Source organism: Mobula birostris, unplaced genomic scaffold, assembly GCF_030028105.1.
Source record: "Mobula birostris isolate sMobBir1 unplaced genomic scaffold, sMobBir1.hap1 scaffold_3025, whole genome shotgun sequence".
Taxonomy (NCBI): domain Eukaryota; kingdom Metazoa; phylum Chordata; class Chondrichthyes; order Myliobatiformes; family Myliobatidae; genus Mobula; species Mobula birostris.
The window spans coordinates 27157-44713 of record NW_027276085.1 but is presented as its reverse complement, the minus strand read 5'-3'; the positions used below and the strand labels follow the sequence as shown (position 1 = coordinate 44713).

The 17557-nt window shown below is 47.4% G+C and overlaps 1 protein-coding gene across 1 annotated transcript in view; it reads left to right on the top strand.

Moving 5' to 3' along the window:
• The first annotated feature begins 561 nt into the window (after window positions 1-561).
• LOC140192897 (vitamin K-dependent protein S-like) overlaps window positions 562-17557 on the top strand; it is a 30464-nt gene continuing 13468 nt past the window's right edge. Inside the window, exons 1-5 of the mRNA XM_072250400.1 lie at window positions 562-727; window positions 7972-8093; window positions 14552-14670; window positions 15771-15963; window positions 17041-17202. Of these exons, the coding sequence (XP_072106501.1) occupies window positions 577-727; window positions 7972-8093; window positions 14552-14670; window positions 15771-15963; window positions 17041-17202 (747 nt within the window). The 5' untranslated portion in view covers window positions 562-576. The remainder of the gene's footprint in view (window positions 728-7971; window positions 8094-14551; window positions 14671-15770; window positions 15964-17040; window positions 17203-17557) is intronic.

The following is a 17557-nucleotide window of genomic DNA, read 5'->3' as shown; positions in this document are numbered from 1 at the left end:
CCCCCCTCCCTCTCCCTCTCCCCCCTCCCTCTCCCTCTCCCCCCCTCCCCCTCCCTCTCCTCCCCTCCCTCTCCCTCTCCTCCCCTCCCTTCCTTCTCTCCTCCTCTCCCTCTCCTCCTCTTCTCTCCCTCTCCTTCTCCCCCTCCCCCCTGCTCTCCCCCCCCATCCCCATTCCTTCCTTTCCTCCTCCCCCCGTCAGAGTTCACCTGCTGACCCTCACTGAGAGGGGTTTGGGGCATTTTGTGACCATTGGTAAGACCGTGAGTATTCTGCTGCCTGAGTAACAAGACTTTGGCAGAGTGACTGCAGGGACTGGAACTAACCACTGCTCTGCAAGCAGGTGATTTAAGGGTGTTGCTGGGGAGGGGGAGGTTTGATCGAGGGGCTGTGGAACTGTTTCCACGGGGGTGGGGAGGATGAGGAAGAACTGTTCACAGAAGAGCGTGATTAAGCAGTGGGTAGTTGCAGCTGCCTCTCAGCACCAATGTCTCAGGTTCACTGTCTGCGTGGAGTTTGCACGTTCTCCCTGTGACCACACTGACTACACCAAAATGTACATTTTGATCTTAAATTCTGATGTTTCTTTCCCCAAACACTTCAGATCACAATGAGTGCTTCAAAAACCCAAAAATCTGTGGGAAGGCCACCTGCAAGAATTTGCCGGGAAGCTACGAGTGTACGTGTAAGGAGGGCTACAGGTTCAACGCCACCAAGATGGAGTGTGAGGGTGAGAGCTTCCACACCTCATTTGGACAGTGCAAACTGCAAAGGGCCACATCTGTGCTGAAACCTGAGCCAGAGAGAGCTGGGCTGAGGGGTGCAGAGCCTAATCTGTGCCCCGACTGGAAGCACGTGGTGGTGGGTTGTGTTCTAGTGATGGGATCGCTCTGTGCAGTGTTTGGGCGTGTCTGCGATCACACGGCGCTCTGGCCTTGGGAGCAAAGTGGCTCGGACATGGTGAGAGATCATCGTATGCAGATACAGTAAGCTATCAGGAATGGTGCCAGAAAATCGTTTGCAAAGAGATTATTTTTAATCTTATTTCAATATTTATATACAGTATAGGTAAAACATATGGATAAAGTAATCAGTAGTCGCTATCTTGTGTTTCAATGATGTGGGATACCGTAGAATTCATGTTCTCAGTATTATTTACTTATTTATATTTTTATCTTCTTTTGCACATTTGTCAATGGTTAGTCTTTGTTCCCTGAAAAAGGGTCTCGGGCCAAAATGTCAACTGTTTATTCATTTCAGGTTTGCGGGGTCCCTGCAGCATTTTCTGTGTGTTGCCGCAGTCTTTGTCTGCAGCTTTTCTTTGATTCCAATGTATTTTGCTCTCCTACTGTGAATGCCTGCAAGAAAATGAACCTCAAGGTAGTATCTGGTGACATAAGGGTCCAGTCAGTGTCGGGAGCAGCTCACTGCAAATTAAATAAAAGTACAGAAGGGGCAAGCAGGGTGGCCAGTGGTGAGAGTAGGAGTGCCAGGCTTTGATGAGAGGAGGCTGAGGCCAAAGAAACAGGTTAGAAGATTTGGTCTTGGTTGCTCTTTGTACAGTGCAGGCAGAATGGCAGATATGGCAGTGGAATGTTTCTCCTGTAGGATGTGGGAATTCATGGAACCTGAAGGTCTCCCCGGTGACTACACCTGTGGGAAGTGCAGCCAACTCCAGCTCATGAAGGACCGCATTAAGGAGCTGGAGCTGGAGCTGGATGAACTTAGGATCATCCAGGAAGCAGAGCAGTTGATAGATGGGACTTTTGAGCAGGTGGTTACACCCAGAGTGCAAAATTCAGGGAGCAGATGGGTGAACACGAGAGGTAGCGGGAGAAGGAAGTCCGTGCAGGGTCCCCCTGTGGCCATTCCCCTCAGCAACTGGTATACTCCCTTGGATACTGCTGTGGGGGATGACCTATCTGGGCAAGGCAGCAGCAGCCAAACCAATAACACTGTACCAGCTCTAAGCCTCAGAAGGGAAGGGTGAAGTCAGGTGGAGTAATAGTCATAGGGGACTCGATCGTTAGGGGGAGAGATAGGAGATTCTGTGGCAGCAAAAATGACACCGGAATAGTGGGTTGCCTCCCGGATGCTAGGGTCCCTGATGTCTCTGAGTGGTTGCAGAATATTCTTGAAGAAGAGGGTGAGCAGCCGGAGGTCGTGGTACATGTTGGTACCAATGACATTGTCAGGAGGTCCTGCACAGTAAATTGAGGGAGTTAGGAAGGAGGCTGAAGAGCAGGACCTCCAGGTGGTAATCTCTGGATTACTCCCGGTGCCACAAGCTACAGAAGGTCAGAACAGGAAGATCGCGCAGATGAATGAGTAGCTGAGGAGATGGTGCAGGGGGCAGAGTTTCAAGTTCCTGGATCATTGGAACCTTTTCTGGGGGAAGGGTGACCTGTACAAGTGGGACGGGTTGCACCTGAACTGGAGGGGAACCAATATCCTGGGAGGGAGGTTTGCTCATGCTATTGGGAGGGTTTAAACTAAGTTTGCAGGGAGGTGGGAGCCGAAATGAAGAGGCAGAGGATGGGGCGGTTGGCACACAAGTAGATACAGCTTGTAAGGAGTTCATGAGGAAGGATAGGCAGATGATACAGCAAAGAAGCACTCAGCAAGATGGTTTGAGATCTGTCTATTTTAATGCAAGGAGTATCATAAGCAAGGCAAATGAACTTAGAGCGTGGATTAATACATGGAACTATGATGTTGTGGCCATTACAGAGACTTGGTTGTCTCAGGGCCAGGAATGGCTGCTGTGTGCACCAGGCTTTAGGTGTTTCAAAAAGCACAGGGAAGGCGGCAAAAGGGGTGGAGGAGTGGCTGATCAGGGATCGTATCATGGCTGCAGAAAAGGAGGAAGTCATGGAGGGATTTTCTACTGAGTCATTGTGGGTGGAAGTCAGAAACGGGAAGGGGGCAATAACTCTACTCGATATTTTTATAGACCCCCCCCCCCCCAATAGTAACAGAGACATTGAGGAGCAGATAGGGAGGCAGATTCTGGAATGGTGCAATAATAATAGGGTTGTAGTGATGAGAGATTTTAACTTTCCTAATATTGATTGGCATCTCCTTAGAGCAAGGGGTTTAGATGGGGTGGAGTTTATTAGGTGTGTTCAGGTAGGTTTCCTGACGCAATATGTAGACAAGCCCACTAGAGGAGAGGCTGTACATGATCTGGTATTGGGAAATGAACCTGGTCAGGTGTCAGGTCTCTCGGTGGGAGAGCATTTTGGAGGGAGTGATCACAACTCTATCTCCTTTACCATAGTGCTGGAGAGAGATAGGAGCAGAAAATTTGGGAAAGCATTTAATTGAGGTAGGGGGAAATATGATGCTATTAGGCAGAAATTTGGGAACATAAATTGGGAACAGATGTTCTCAGGGAAGTGCATGGCTGAAATGTGGCAAATGTTCAGGGATGTACAAAGGATGCAGAAAATCTAGTTAAGTAAAGGTTCAAGAAACTAGGAGCTGTTACAGCTCTAGGAAATTACAAGGGTGCAGGAAGGAACTCAAGAATGAAATTAGGAGAACTAGGAGGGGACATGAAAAGGCCTTGACAACAGGATTAAGGAAAACCCCAAGGCATTCTACAAGCATGTGAAGAGCAAGACGATGAGCCATGTGAGAATAGGACTGATCAGGAGTGAGAGTGGGAACATGCACAGAGCTGGAGGTACTTAATGAATACTTTGCTTCAGTATTCACCATTGAAAAGGACCTTGGCAATTGTGGGGATGACATTAAGCTTGTGTGTATAGACATTAAGAAAGAGGATGTGCTGGAGCTTTTGAAAAGTATTAAGTTAGATAAGTTGCCTGGACCAGACGAGATATACCCCAGGCTACTGTGGGAAGCGAGGGAGGAGAATGCTGAGCCTCTGGTGACGATCTTTGCATCATCAATAGGGATGGGAGAAATACCAGAGGATTGGAAGGTTGCAATATTGTTCACTTGTTCAAGAAAGGGAGTAGAGATAATTCAGGAAATTATAGACCAGTGAGTCTTACTTCAGTGGTGGGCAAGTTGTTGGAGAAGATCCTGAGAGGCAGGATTTATGAGCATTTGGAGACACATAATCTGATTAGGGATAGTCAGCATGGTTTCGTCAAGGGTAGGTTGTGTCTTACGAGCCTGATTAAAGTCTTTGAGGATGTAACAAAACACATTCATGAAGGTACAACAGTGGATGTAGTGTATATGGATTTCAGTAAGGCCTTTGATAACGTTCCCCATGCGAGGATCATTCAGAGAGTAATGAGGCATGGGCTCCAAGGAGACCTTGATTTGTGGATCCAGAATTGGTTTGACTACAGAAGGCAAAGGGTGGATGTGGATGGTTCGTATTCTGCATGGAGGATGGTGACCAGTGGTGTTCCGCAGGGATCTGTTCTGGGACCCCTCCTCTTTGTGATTTTTATAAATGACCTGGATGAAGAAGGAGAAGTAAGTTTGCTGATGATACAAAAGTTGGAGGTGTTGTGGATAGTCTGAAGGCTTTTCAAAGGTTACGGTGGGACATCAATAGGATGTAGAACTGGGCTGAGAATTGGCAGATGGACTTCAACCCAGCTAAGTGTGAAGTGGCTCATTTTGGTAGGTCAAATTTGAAGACGGAATATAATATTAATGGGTAAGACTCTTGGTAGTGTGGAGGATCAACGAAATCTTGGGATCCAAGGACATTCAAAGCTGATGTGTTGGCCTTCATCAACCGTGGGATTGAATTCAAGATCCATAAGGTAATGTTACAGCTATATAAGACCCTACTTGGAGAGCTGGTTTCAGTTCTGTTCACCTCATTACAGAAAGGATGTGGATACTATAGGGAGAGTGCAGAGGAGACTTACAAGGATGTTGACTGGATTGGAGAGCATGCCTTAGAAGACCAGATTAAGTGAACTTGGCATTTTCTCATTGGAGCGACGGAGGATCAGAGGTGATCTGATACAGATGAATAAGATGAGAGGCATTGATCAGGTGGATAGCCAGAGGCTTTTTTCCAGGGCTGAAATGGCTACGTGAGGGGGTGTAGTTTTAAGGTGCTTGGAAGTACGTACAAGGGAAATGTCAGAGGTAAGTTTCTCACACAGAGAGTGGTGGGTGCATGGAATGCACTGCCAGTGAAGGTGGTAGAGGCAGGTACAATAGGGTCTTAGGTAGGTACATACGAGGGGTGATTGATAAGTTCGTGGCCTGCGGCAGAAGGAGTCAATTTTAGAAAACCTAGCACATTTATTTTTCAACATAGTCCCCTCCTACATGTACACACTTAGTCCAGCGGTCGTGGAGCATATGGATCCCTGCTTTGTAGAAGTTGGCATCTTGGACCTCCAGAAAGTGGTCCACAGCAGGGGTGATTGATAAGCTTGTGGCCTAAGGTAGAAGGAGATGAGTTATACAGCTCTCGTTACATGCACGTGCAGTTCAACTCTTTGAGTGATTATGCAGAAAGTTTGAAGTTAATAAATTAAATCCTTCTACCTTAGACCACGAACTTATCAATCACCCCCGCTGTGGTCCACTTTCTGGAGGTCCAGGACACCAACTTCTACAAAGAAGGGATCCCTATGCTCCACAACCGCTGGACTAAGTGTGTAAATGTCAGAGGGGACTATGTTGAAAAATAAATATGCTAGGTTTTCTAAAATTGACTCCTTCTACCTTAGGCCACAAACTTATCAATCACCCCTTGTAGAGCTTAGAAAAATAGAGGGCTATGCGGTATGGAAATTCTAGGCAGTTTTTAGAGTAGGTTACATGGTCGGCAAAACATCGTGGTCCGAAGGGCCTGTAATGTGCTGTAGATTTCCATGTTTCTATAAAAGTATTTTGATAATAAAATTTTGAACTTAGTATATATGACACTCGTGAGCTCACGGCTGGAGTACTATTCATAGTACCAGTCTCTGTATTGACATGAGGATTAAATTCAAGATCAAGCTTATTGTCAGCCACTTACGTGACGATGAGAATTAGCTTAATTGTCACTGACATACGTCCTAAACTTTGTGTGGCGGCAGCACAGTACAAGTTGCAAAATCAGATAGTGCGGAGGAGGAACGGTGAAGTAGTGTAACGCACACAAAACGCTCAGCCGGCCAGGCAGCATCTATGGCAAAGAGTAAACGGTCGGCAGGTTGCGGATGATACGAAGACAGGTGGAGGGGTAGGTAGTGCTGAGGAAGCAATGCGATTGCAGCAGGGCTTAGACAAGTTGGAAGAATGGGTGAGAAAGTGGCAGATAGAATAGATGTTGGGAAATGTATGAGAATGCATTTTGGTGAAAGGAACAATAGTGCGGACCATTATCTAAATGGGAAGAGCAGTCAAAACATCAGAGGTGCAGAAGGACTTAGGAGTCCTCGTGCATGACTCCCAGAAGGTTAATTTATAGGTTGAGTATGTGGTAAAGAAGGCAAATGCAATGTTCATAGCATCGTAGAAATCTACAGCACATCACAGGCCCTTCGGCCCACAATGTTGTGCCAACCATCTAACCTACTCTAGAAACTGCCTAGAATTACCCTACCGCAGAGCCCTCTATTTTTCTAAGCTCCATGTACCTATCTAAAAGTCTCTTAAAAGACCCCATTGTATCTGCCTCTACCACCATCGCTGGCAATGCATTCCACACACCCGCCAGTCTGTGTAAAAAAAATTACCTCTGACATCCCCCCTGTACCCACCTCCAAGCACCTTAAAACTATGGCCCTCTCATGCTAGCCATTTCAGCCCTGGGAAAAAGCCTCTGGCTATCCACACGATCGATGCCTCTCATTATCTTATGCACCTCTATCAGGTCACCTCTCATCCTCTGTCGCTCCAAGGAGAAAAGGCCAATAAGGTAAATGTTGGCATTTATTTCAAGGGGAATAGAATATAAAAGCAAGGAGATAACGCTATTGTCATTGGAGAGTCCAGAGGAGGTTCACGAGGATTACTCTGGGAATGAAGGGGTTAACATATGAGGAGCGTTTGCAGCTTTGGGCCTGTACTCACTGGAATTGAGAAGAGGGCGAGGGGGATCTCATTGAAATATACCAAATGTTGAAAGAACTAGCTAGGGTGGATGTGGAGAGGATGTATCCTATGGTAGAGGTATCCAGGACTAGAGAGCACAGCCTCAAGATTGAGGGGTGACCTTTTCGAGCAATGGGAAAGAGGATGTCTTTCAGCCAGAGAGTAGTGAACCTGAGGAATGCTGTGGTGGACGCCAGGTCCGTGGGTATACTTAAGGTGGAGGTTGATAGTTTCCTGATTGGTCAGGGCATCACGAAATATGGCGAGAAGGCAGGTGAATGGGGTTGAGTGGGATCCTGGATCAGCCATGATGGGATGGGGGAGCAGACTCGATGGACTGAATGGCCTAATTCTGCTCCCATGTCTTATGGTCTAACTCAGGTAGTCCCTCACTCTAGGACCCAGGCCCTGTCACCTCAATTCGGCCCGCACCCGACCTTTCCGATTCAGCCCGGTGCTTAAATAGGTTAAACCTTGGGTCTTTCCTCATTCTCGGTCCGCGGCCCAGGCCCCGTCTCCTCGCTCTGTTTCCGCCTACATTGAATCGCCACCAAGTCCACTCCAGCAATGGCCAAACGTTGGCTCGTGCCTAACGCCTCAATTTGGCTCACACATGCCATGCCACAGCTGTCCTGCACCATCAAGACCTCAGTTCACATCAAAAAAAAATGCCAGGCTGCTCAGGCAGTTCAAAAGCACGACTCTGAAAGAGGAGTTACGGGCTATTGATTGCAGTGATCGTATCCAAGAAAAAGTGTGGTTAATACAGTAACTTATAGTTTTGCTTGTTTTCTTTGCTACCAGCAAGTCATTGCTGTATTTCACCAGTGCCATCTTAAACCGGAGGCTTGCCACGGGCTCTGCGAACTTCTCTGCCTACCAGCACATTATTTCCACAGAAAGACTTTCCTGAGGCAAAGTTTGATTCTCTCCCCACAGATATCGATGAGTGTGCTGAGGGCAACTGCACCCGCGAGTGTCTGAACTACCCGGGAGGCTTCACCTGCTTCTGCGATGGGAAGAAAGGGGAGAAGTTGTCTGTGGACAGACAGGACTGTGAGGTAAAGAAGGACCTGGTGCCACTCCCACAGCAGGGTGCCCCAGAAGGTGTTGTGTACTCATTCCCATCACGTAGGAAGCAGGATTGTCATTTTGAATGTATCACGTCCCTGTTAACAGAACTGGTTTGGGATCAGCATGGACTGACATTCCTGTGAGAACTTCCTCTGACTCTTTACAGTTTGGTGTGGAGCACGCTGGTGCAAAGTAGAATTCCTGTCAGTCTTGATGCAGGCTTTTGACCCCAAAACCTTAACAGTTCCTTCCCCCTACCCTCCCCCCGCCCCCCCATGGATGCAGCACGTGTGTTGGTATAGTTCCCGTCCATCTTACCAGCCCAGAAAATAAACAATTCAAATGCTGGAGGCTGGAGGCTGGAGGCTCACTTCATCAGCTGGTCAATTGTGAAAGATTTAAAATACTGCCAGGAGTTGATTATTTGTTTATTTTGGATTCCCCCATCTCCCCCAACTGCAGCTTACCTTCTAATACAATCCTTTTTACACATACTCATTTGTCAGTCTTTGTTTACATATAATTTTTCATAAATTCTATTGTACTTCCCTTGTAAATGCCTTCGAGAAAACAAATCTCAAGGTAGTAACGTATATGTACCTCAATAATAAATTGGCTTTGAACCTTTTCTTTCCTGCCTCTTGCAATTATCAAATTTCATTGTTATAGAAGAGACAGACAACTCGTCTCTGAGCTTGCCAGGTGTCAGAAGGCCATTTTAGACCATCAGACCACAAGACATAGGAGCAGAGTTAGGCTATCAAGTCTGCTCCGCCATTCAATCATGGCTGATCCTTTTTTCCTCTCCTCAGCTCCATTCTCCAGCCTTCTCCCCACAACCTTTGATGCTGTGTCCAATCAATCTCTGCCTTAAATACACCCAGTGACCTGGCCCTCACAGCTGCCTGTGGTAATAAACTCCACAAATTCACCACCCTTTGGCTAAAGATATTTCTCTGCATCTCTGTTTGAAATGGACACCCCTCTAACCTGAGGCTGTGCCCTCTTGTCCTAGACTCCCCCACCATGGGAAACATCCTTTCCACATCTACTCTGTCTAGGCCTTTCAATATTCGAAAGGTTTCAATGAGATCCCCACCTCATCCTTCTGAATTCCAGTGAGTACAGACCCAGAGCCATCAAATGTTCCTCGTATGATAACCCTTTCATTCCTGGAATCATCCTTGTGAACCTCCTCTGGACCCTCTCCAATGCCAGCACATCTTTTCTTAGATAAGGAGCCCAAAACTGTTTATAATACTCAAGGTGAGGCCTCACCAGTGCCTTATAAAGCCTCAGCATCACATCCCTTCTCTTGTATTCCAGACCTCTTGAAATGAATGCATTGCATTTGCCTTTCTCACCACTGACTCGACCTGCAAGTTAACCTTTAGGCTGTTTTGCACAAGAACACCCAAGTCCCTTTGCATCTCAGATTTTTGGATTTTCTCCCCATTTAGAAAATAGTCTGCAAATTTATTTCTTCTACCAAAGTGCATGATCATGCATTTTCCAACATTATATTTCATTTGCCACTCTCTTGCCCATTCTCCTAATCTGTCTAAGTCATTCTGCAGCCTACCTGTTTCCTTAACACTATCTGCCCCTCCACCAATCTTCATATCATCTGCAAACTTGGCAACAAAGCCATCTATTCTATCATCTATATTATTCATATACAGCATAAAAAGAAGCAGTCCCAACACTGACCCTTGTGGAACACCACTAGTCACTGGCAGCCAACCAGAAAAGGATCATTTTATTCCCACTCACTGCCTCCTACCAATCAGCCAATGCTCTAACCATGTTAGTAACTTTCCTGTAATACCATGGACTCTTAACTCAGTAAGGTAACACCTCATGTGTGGCACCTTGTCAAAGGCCTTCTGAAAGTCCAAATATACAACATCCACTACATCCCCTTTATCTATCCTACTTGTAATCTCCTCAAAGAATTCCAACAGGTCAGGCAAGATTTTCTTTTAGGGAAACCATGCTGATTTTGTCCTACCTTGTCCTGTGTCCTCAAGAACTCCATAACCTCATCCTTAACAATTGACTCCAACATCTTTCCTACCACTGAGGCCAGGCTAACTGGTCTATAATTTCCTTTCTGCTGCCTTCCTCCTTTCTTAAAGAGAGAAGTTATATTTGCAATTTTCCAGTCCTCTGACACCATGCCAGAGCCCAATGATATTTGAAGGATCATTATTAATGCCTCCACAATCTTTTCCGCTACCTCTTTCAGAACCCTAGGGTGCAGTTCACCTGGTTCGGGTGACTTATGTACCCTTAGGTCTTTCAGCTTTTTGAGCAGCTTCTACCTTATAACAGTAATTGCACTCACTTCTCTTCCCTCACACCCCTCAACATCTGGCGCACTTCTAGTGTCTCCCACAATGAAGACTGATGCAAAATACTCATTTAGTTCATCTGCCATCTCTTTGGCCCTTGCTATTATTTCTCCGGCCTCATTTTCTAGCGGTTCTATATCCACTCTCATCTCTCTCTTATTTTTTACATAATTGAAGAAGCTTTTGCTTTGTTGTCTGCCCTCTCTTTTGCTTTTACATTAGCTTTGTCTTCCATTGTCAGCCAGGGTTGTACTATTTTGCCATTGGAGTATTTCTTTGCTTTTGGAATATATCTATGCTGCACTTTCTTCATTTTTTCCAGAAACTCACACCATTGCTGCTCTTCTGTCATCCCTGCCAGCATCTCCTTCCGGTTTCCTTTGGCCAACTCCTCACTGTAGTTTCCTTTACTCCACTGAAATACTGCTACTTCAGACTTTACTTTCTTCCTATCAAATTTCAAGGTGAAGTCAATCATATTGTGATCACTGTCTCCTAAGGGTTCTTTTATCTTAAGCTCTCTAATCACCTCCAGTTCATTTCATAACACCCAACCCAGAATGGTATAGCTGATCCTCTAGTAGGCTCAATGACAAACTGCTCTGAAAGCCATCTCAAAGGCATTCAACAAACTTACTCTCTTGAGATCCATTTCCAGCCTGATTTTCCCAAATGCCCTGCATGTTGAAATCTCCCATGACTACCATAACATTGCCCCTTTGACTTGCCTTTTCTATTTCCTGTTGTAATCTATGGTCCCCATCCCAGACACTGTTGGGGGGCCTGTATATGTAACTGCCACCAGGGTCCTTTTACCCTTGCAGTTTCTTAACTCAACCCACAAGGATTCATCCTCTTCCGATCCTATGTCATATCTTTCTACTGATTTGATGCCATTCTTTATCAGCAGAGCTATACTAACCCCTCGGCCTTCTTTGCTATCCCTCCGATACAATCTGTAACCTTGGACATTCAGCTCCCAACTACAACCATCCTTCATCCATGATTCAGTGATGGCCACAACATCATACCTGACAATCTGTAATAAGATCATCTACTTAACTTCCTATACTCTGTGCATTGAGATATAACACTTTGAGTACTGTATTTGCTACCCTTTTTGATCCTGCATCCCTAATGCGCTGATACTCACCCTGCTGGCTGCAATTATGTCCTATCATCTTCCTGCCCTTCCTGACAGTCTGACTGCACGCTATCTTTACATTTTTACCATCTGTCCTATCCTGAGTCCCTTCACTCTGGTTCCCACCCCCTGCCAAATTAGTTTAAACCCTCCCCAACAGCTCTAACAAGCCTGGCCACGAGAATATTGGTCCTCCTCGGGTTCAGGTGCAACCCGTCACTTTTGAACAGGTCATACCTCCCCCAGAAGAGATCCCAATGATCCAAGAACCTGAAGCCCTGTCCCTACACCAGCTTCTCAACTACAGATTAATCAACCAAGTCAACAGACACAAAATACCGGAGGCACTCAATAGGCCAGGCAGCATCTATGGGAAAGAGTACAGTCAACATCTTGGACTGTAGATGCTGGTGGCTTGCTGAATTCCTCCAGCATTTTGTGTGTGTTGCTCGGGTTTCCAGCATCCACAGTCTCTTGATTGAATCTGCCAAATCATCTTGTTTCTACCCTCACTGGCGCGTGGCACAGACAGCAATGTAGAAATTACTATCCGGGAGGTCCTGCTTCTCAGCTTTCTAACTAACTCTCTAAATTCTCTTTTCAGGACCCCTTTGTTTTCCCTTCCTATGTCATTGGTACCAATATGTACCAAGACATCTGGCTGCTCTCCCTTCTCCTCCAAAATGTTGTGGACACCTGGGTGTCCCGTTCACATTCACAGAATCTCCTGTCTGTTCCCCTGACTATCACTAGCGCTCCCCTCTCCTCCCTCTTTTCCTTCTGCACCACGGACCCATGCTCAGTGCCAGTAACCCGGTCTTCGTGACATTCCCCTGGGAGGTCATCCCCACAATAGTATCCAAAGTGTTGTATTATTATTGAGAGGAATGGCCAAATGGTTCTCTGTGCTAACTGCCCATTCATATTTCTATTTCTCCTGACAGTCACCCAGCTACGCGCTTCTTGCAACTGCGGGGTGACTACCTCTCTGTAACTGATCAATTTTTCTTCTCACTCTCCCGTACAAACCAAAGGTCATCTAGCTGCTCCTCCAGATCCTTAATTTTGGCCATTCTCCACCCCGAATGCATGTAATTGCTCCATCTCCACATCTCCCTGGGATTGACAATTCACCAGGTCCCAAGAGTAACCCCCATGATGGTGTGCGGTTCCAGCAGGAGGTACATCCTCTCGGTACATCTGGAGCTCCCTCATCACCGGAGTAAGATCATCTCACCACCTTCCAACTCCCAGTGAGGATCGGCCAACATGCTCAACCTGTCTTAGCAGAACAACCCCCACAACAGAACATAGAACATAGAAATCTACAGCACATTACAGGCCCTCCAGCCCACAATGTTTTGTCGACCATGTAGCCTACTCTAGAAACTGCCTGGAATTTCCCTCCTGCATAGCCCTCTATTTTTCTAAGCTCCGTGTACCTATCTAAGAGTCTCTTAAAAGACCCTATTATATCCACCTCCACTACCATCAATGGCAGTTCATTCCACACACCCACCACTCTCTGTGTAAAAAAACTTAACTCTGACATCCCCCTTGTATCTACTTCTAAACACCGTAAAACTACGCCTCCTCGTAATAGCCATTTCAGCCCTGGGAAAAAGCCTCTGGCTATCCACACGATCAATGCCTATCATCATCTGATACACCTCTATCAGGTCACCTCTCATCCTCTGTCGCTCCAAAGAGAAAAGACCAAGTTCACTCAACCTATTCTCATTTGGCATGCTCCCCAATCCAGGTAACATCCTTGTAAATCTCCTCTGCAGTCTCTATATAGTATCCACATCCTTCCTGAAGTGAGGTGACCAGAACTGAACACAGTACTCCAAGTGGAGTCTAACTACAGTCTTATACAGCTGTAATATTACCTCGCAACTCAGAAATCAACCCCAGTGAACCTTCTCTGATCTGGCTCCAGTAAATGTTTAGCCACCTTTAAATAATGTGCAATAAAGACCAACATCCCCTTTGCCTTCCTGATGGCTGCATGCTCTTTGTTCATATGCTGTTTAAGACCATAAGTCCATAAGATATAGAAACAGAAATAAGCCATTCAGCCCATCGAGTCTGCTCCACCATTCAATCATGGGCTAATCTAATTCTTCCAGTCATCCCCACTCCTCTGCCTTCACCCCATACCCTTTGATGCCCTGGCTAATCAAGAACCTATCTATCTCTGCCTTAAATACAGCCAATGACTTGGCCTCCACAGCCGCTCGTGGCAACAAATTCCACAGATTTACCACCCTCTGACTAAAGTAATTTCTCCACATCTCAGTTCTAAAAGGATGTCCTTCAATCCTGAAGTCACGCTCTCCTGTCCTAGAATCCCCTACCATGGGAAGTAACTTTGCCATATCTAATCTGTTCAGGCCTTTTAACATTCTGAATGTTTCTATGAGATCCCCCCTCATTCTCCTGAACTCCAGGGAATACAGCCCAAGAGTTGCCAGATGTTCCTCATACGGTAACCCTTTCATTCCTGGAATCGTTCTCGTGAATCTTCTCTGAACCTGATCCAATGTCAGTATATCCTTTCTAAAATAAAGAGCCCAAAACTACACACAATACTCCAATTGTCGTCTCATGAGTGCCTTATAGAGCCTCAACATCACCTCCCTAAAGGAGCCGCTGTCCAACTCTCTCCATTTAAACAATGCTTCGCTTTCCCGAATGTGAGGCCTACAAGGGGAGGCAACCTTACATTTACCCACATTCTACCCCTCTTGTCCAGTCACTGAACTGTGGAAATTCCCATGCAGGATCTGAGTCCTCCTCAGAAGGGGCTGCTCTACCTGTCTCTCATTCCTCAGTGGATTCCCTACCCACGGCAGTCTGTGACCATTGGGATTTATGACGTGTAAAACAGTGTTCCCTGGGGAACTTACTGCAGCCTCTAACAGTCGGGTTTGTCGCCTGCCAGCTGATCCCCACCTGTGTGGCCCTGCAGACGGTGAGGAGGCCAAACATCCTCAACATGGGGGAGCTTTTCGCTGGGATCCCGGTGGTCTACCTGAGGTTCAAGATTCCCACAGACAGCAGGTGAGCCAGTGCCGTGCTGTTGTCCAGGTGAGGAGAAGCTGAGCGTGGCTGGGGGAGGCACCATGTCTCACAGGGGCCACCTTGTCTTCCTGCACATCCGGCACCCCCGCCCCTCCCCCCAGCGTTTAGCACAGGGAATTCAAGGAAATGTTGGTTGTGTAGTCAATCGCAAGCTGTAAATTGGTTTTATTTTACAAGGGAACATGCTGCCTTCTTGAGGCACTGCCTCTTGAAGATGTCCTCAGTGCTGAGGAGGGTTGTGCCTGTGAGAGAGCTGACTGAGTCTTCAACCTCTGCAGCCTCTTGCGATCTTGGGATTGGGGCCTCCTTACCAGGCTCTGATAGAACCAGTCAGAATGCTTTCCGCTGTATATCCACAGAGATTTGTAAGAGGCTTTGGTAACACGTCAAATCTCCTCAAACTCCTCATGAAATAGAACCATGGGTGCACCTTCTTCGTGATTGCATCAATGCGTTGGGCCCAGGATAGATCTTCAGAGATGCTGGCACCCAGGAAGTTGGAGGGAGTCACCCTTTCCACCACTGACCCCCTCACCGAGGACCGGATTTTCCCCTTCCTGATGTCCACAAATGCTTCCCTGGTCTTGCTGATAAAACAGAGAACAATACTGCACAGTACAGGCTCTTCGGCCCATGATGTTGTGCTAGCCCTTTACCCTGCTCCAGGACCAATGCAAGGTGTTGAGTGTGAGGTTGTTACGACAGGGATTGGCACGGTAGCATAGTGGTTAGTGTAATGCTTTACATCGCCCGCGACCTGGGTTCAATTCCCACCACTGCCTGTAAGGAGTTTGTACGCTCCCGCCCCCCACCCCGTGGAAACAGTGTGGGATTTCTCCGCGTGCCCTGACTTCCTTCCACATCGCAGAGATATACGGGTTAGTAGGTTAATGGTGTAGTTGGGTGGCATGGTCCCTTTGGGCTGGAAGGGCCTGTTAGCTTGCTGTATCTGGAAATAAAATCAAATAGCACTCCCCTCTCTCACTCCTCCATGTCTCCTCGTCACTTCCTAATTTTCTGCCGATGACAACCTACCTCCAGCGGCGCCCTGCCTCTTGCCCATCTGCTTTGCTTCACAGGTTTACAGCAGAATTTGACCTCAGGACCTTCGACTCTGAGGGGCTCATATTCTACGCCGAGACACAGGAGAACGCTGCCTGGTTGATGGTCACCGTTCAAAATGGGAAGCTGGAGGTTCAGTTCAAGAATGATCACATCCACCGGGTGAAGATTAGTGGGGGGCCCGAGATTAACGACGGCATCTGGCACACGGTGAGCTCTTTCCCTTTACCGTGGAGTCTTTGCGTACAGGAGGAGGCCACGAGGCCCATCAAGTGTGTGCTAGCTCTCCAAAAGATCTTAGGCAAGCCCCACTCTAGGGACTGTGCTGATATTGATAACCTCCCCAGTTCCCTTTTCAAAACCAAGAAGTTGAATCTAGTTCCCTTGCAGACCACTCCTTCTCGCACAAATGACTGTGTAGGACTTTATTTTCACTATTTTATGGGTTTTCCCCAGTAACCCGTGGCCCTTATTTATCCACCATGAATTAGCTGGCTGTTCCCACACTCCTGTGAACTGGCTGAATTTAAAATGGCTGTTCCATCTCCCTCACTGAGGCCTCACTCTGACAGGAACCTCACCGGCTCCACGCAGCGTGGTGATACCTGGGACCGCAGGCTGCCTTTAAAAAGAGCAAGTTGTCCAATGTCTGGTTACACACGCCCCTCTTCTCTCCGGGCTCTGCAATTCACCAGGCAGAGCCCACCGACCGAACCCTGAATCAGACACGGGTTTATTATCAGCAGGGTGAAATTCGGTGTTTTGCAGGCAGCAGTAGAGTGCAAAGGCATAAACTTCTAGAAATTACAAGAAATGTATAGTGCAAAAGAAAGGAATAATGAGGGTTTGGTGTTAATAATAATAATGAATAATTAGTGCGGAAAGAAAAGAACTAACGATGTAGTGTTCATGGACCATCAGAAATCCAATGGCTGGCCGGGGGGTGGGGGTGGTGGTGGTGGGGGGATATGGTGGAAGAAGCTAAAATGCTGAGTGTGGTTTTTCAGGCTCCTGCACCTCCTCCCTGATGGTAGTAATGAGAAGAGGGCAAATCTGGGATGGGGGTGAGGGTCTTTAGTGATGTATGCCACCTTGCCGATGCAGGAAAGCAGAAACTGCTGGAGACACTCGGCAGGTCAGGCAGCATCCGTGGGGAGAGGCAGAGGTTAATGTCACGGGTCTGGGTCCCTTTACCAGAGTAGGTGCTCTCTCCCCTGGGGTGCCCCCCACCCCCGGGTTAGCAGGCTGCTGTGGGACTGACGGCCATACAACAATTTCTACCCCCAGATCTCGGTGGAGGAAGATGAGACCAGCGTGGTGGTGAAGGTCGCCCGCGAGGCAGTGATCAAGATCAACAGCCCTGGTCGCATCTTCGCAGGCAACGCCACGACAGAGATGAAGATATCGATCGCTGGTTTGCCCAGACAAGTCCACCCCATCACTCCATATGTAATGTCCTTCTCCAGATCTGTTCACAGTTTCTAAACAGCGGTAGGAACGGGGTGGGCAAGGAAGCTCCGAGGAGCCCGTTGCTTTGTCGATGCCTCTCACTGTATGGGCCGGGGTTGCAGCTCCCGTTTGCAGTGGGCAAACCCAGAGGAGCGTTAGATCTCAGCCTGCTACCTTCTGGTAACTCTGGTAGAGCCACTGCCACACAACAAGGTTCAATCGCGACCTCCGGCGCTGTCTGCGTGGAGTTTGCATGTTCTCCCCGTGACCACATGGACTCCCCCCGTCCCGGGCTGCTCCGGTTTCCTCCCACATTGGGTCGGTGGCTTAAGTGGCCCCCAGCCCTCTGTGTGGG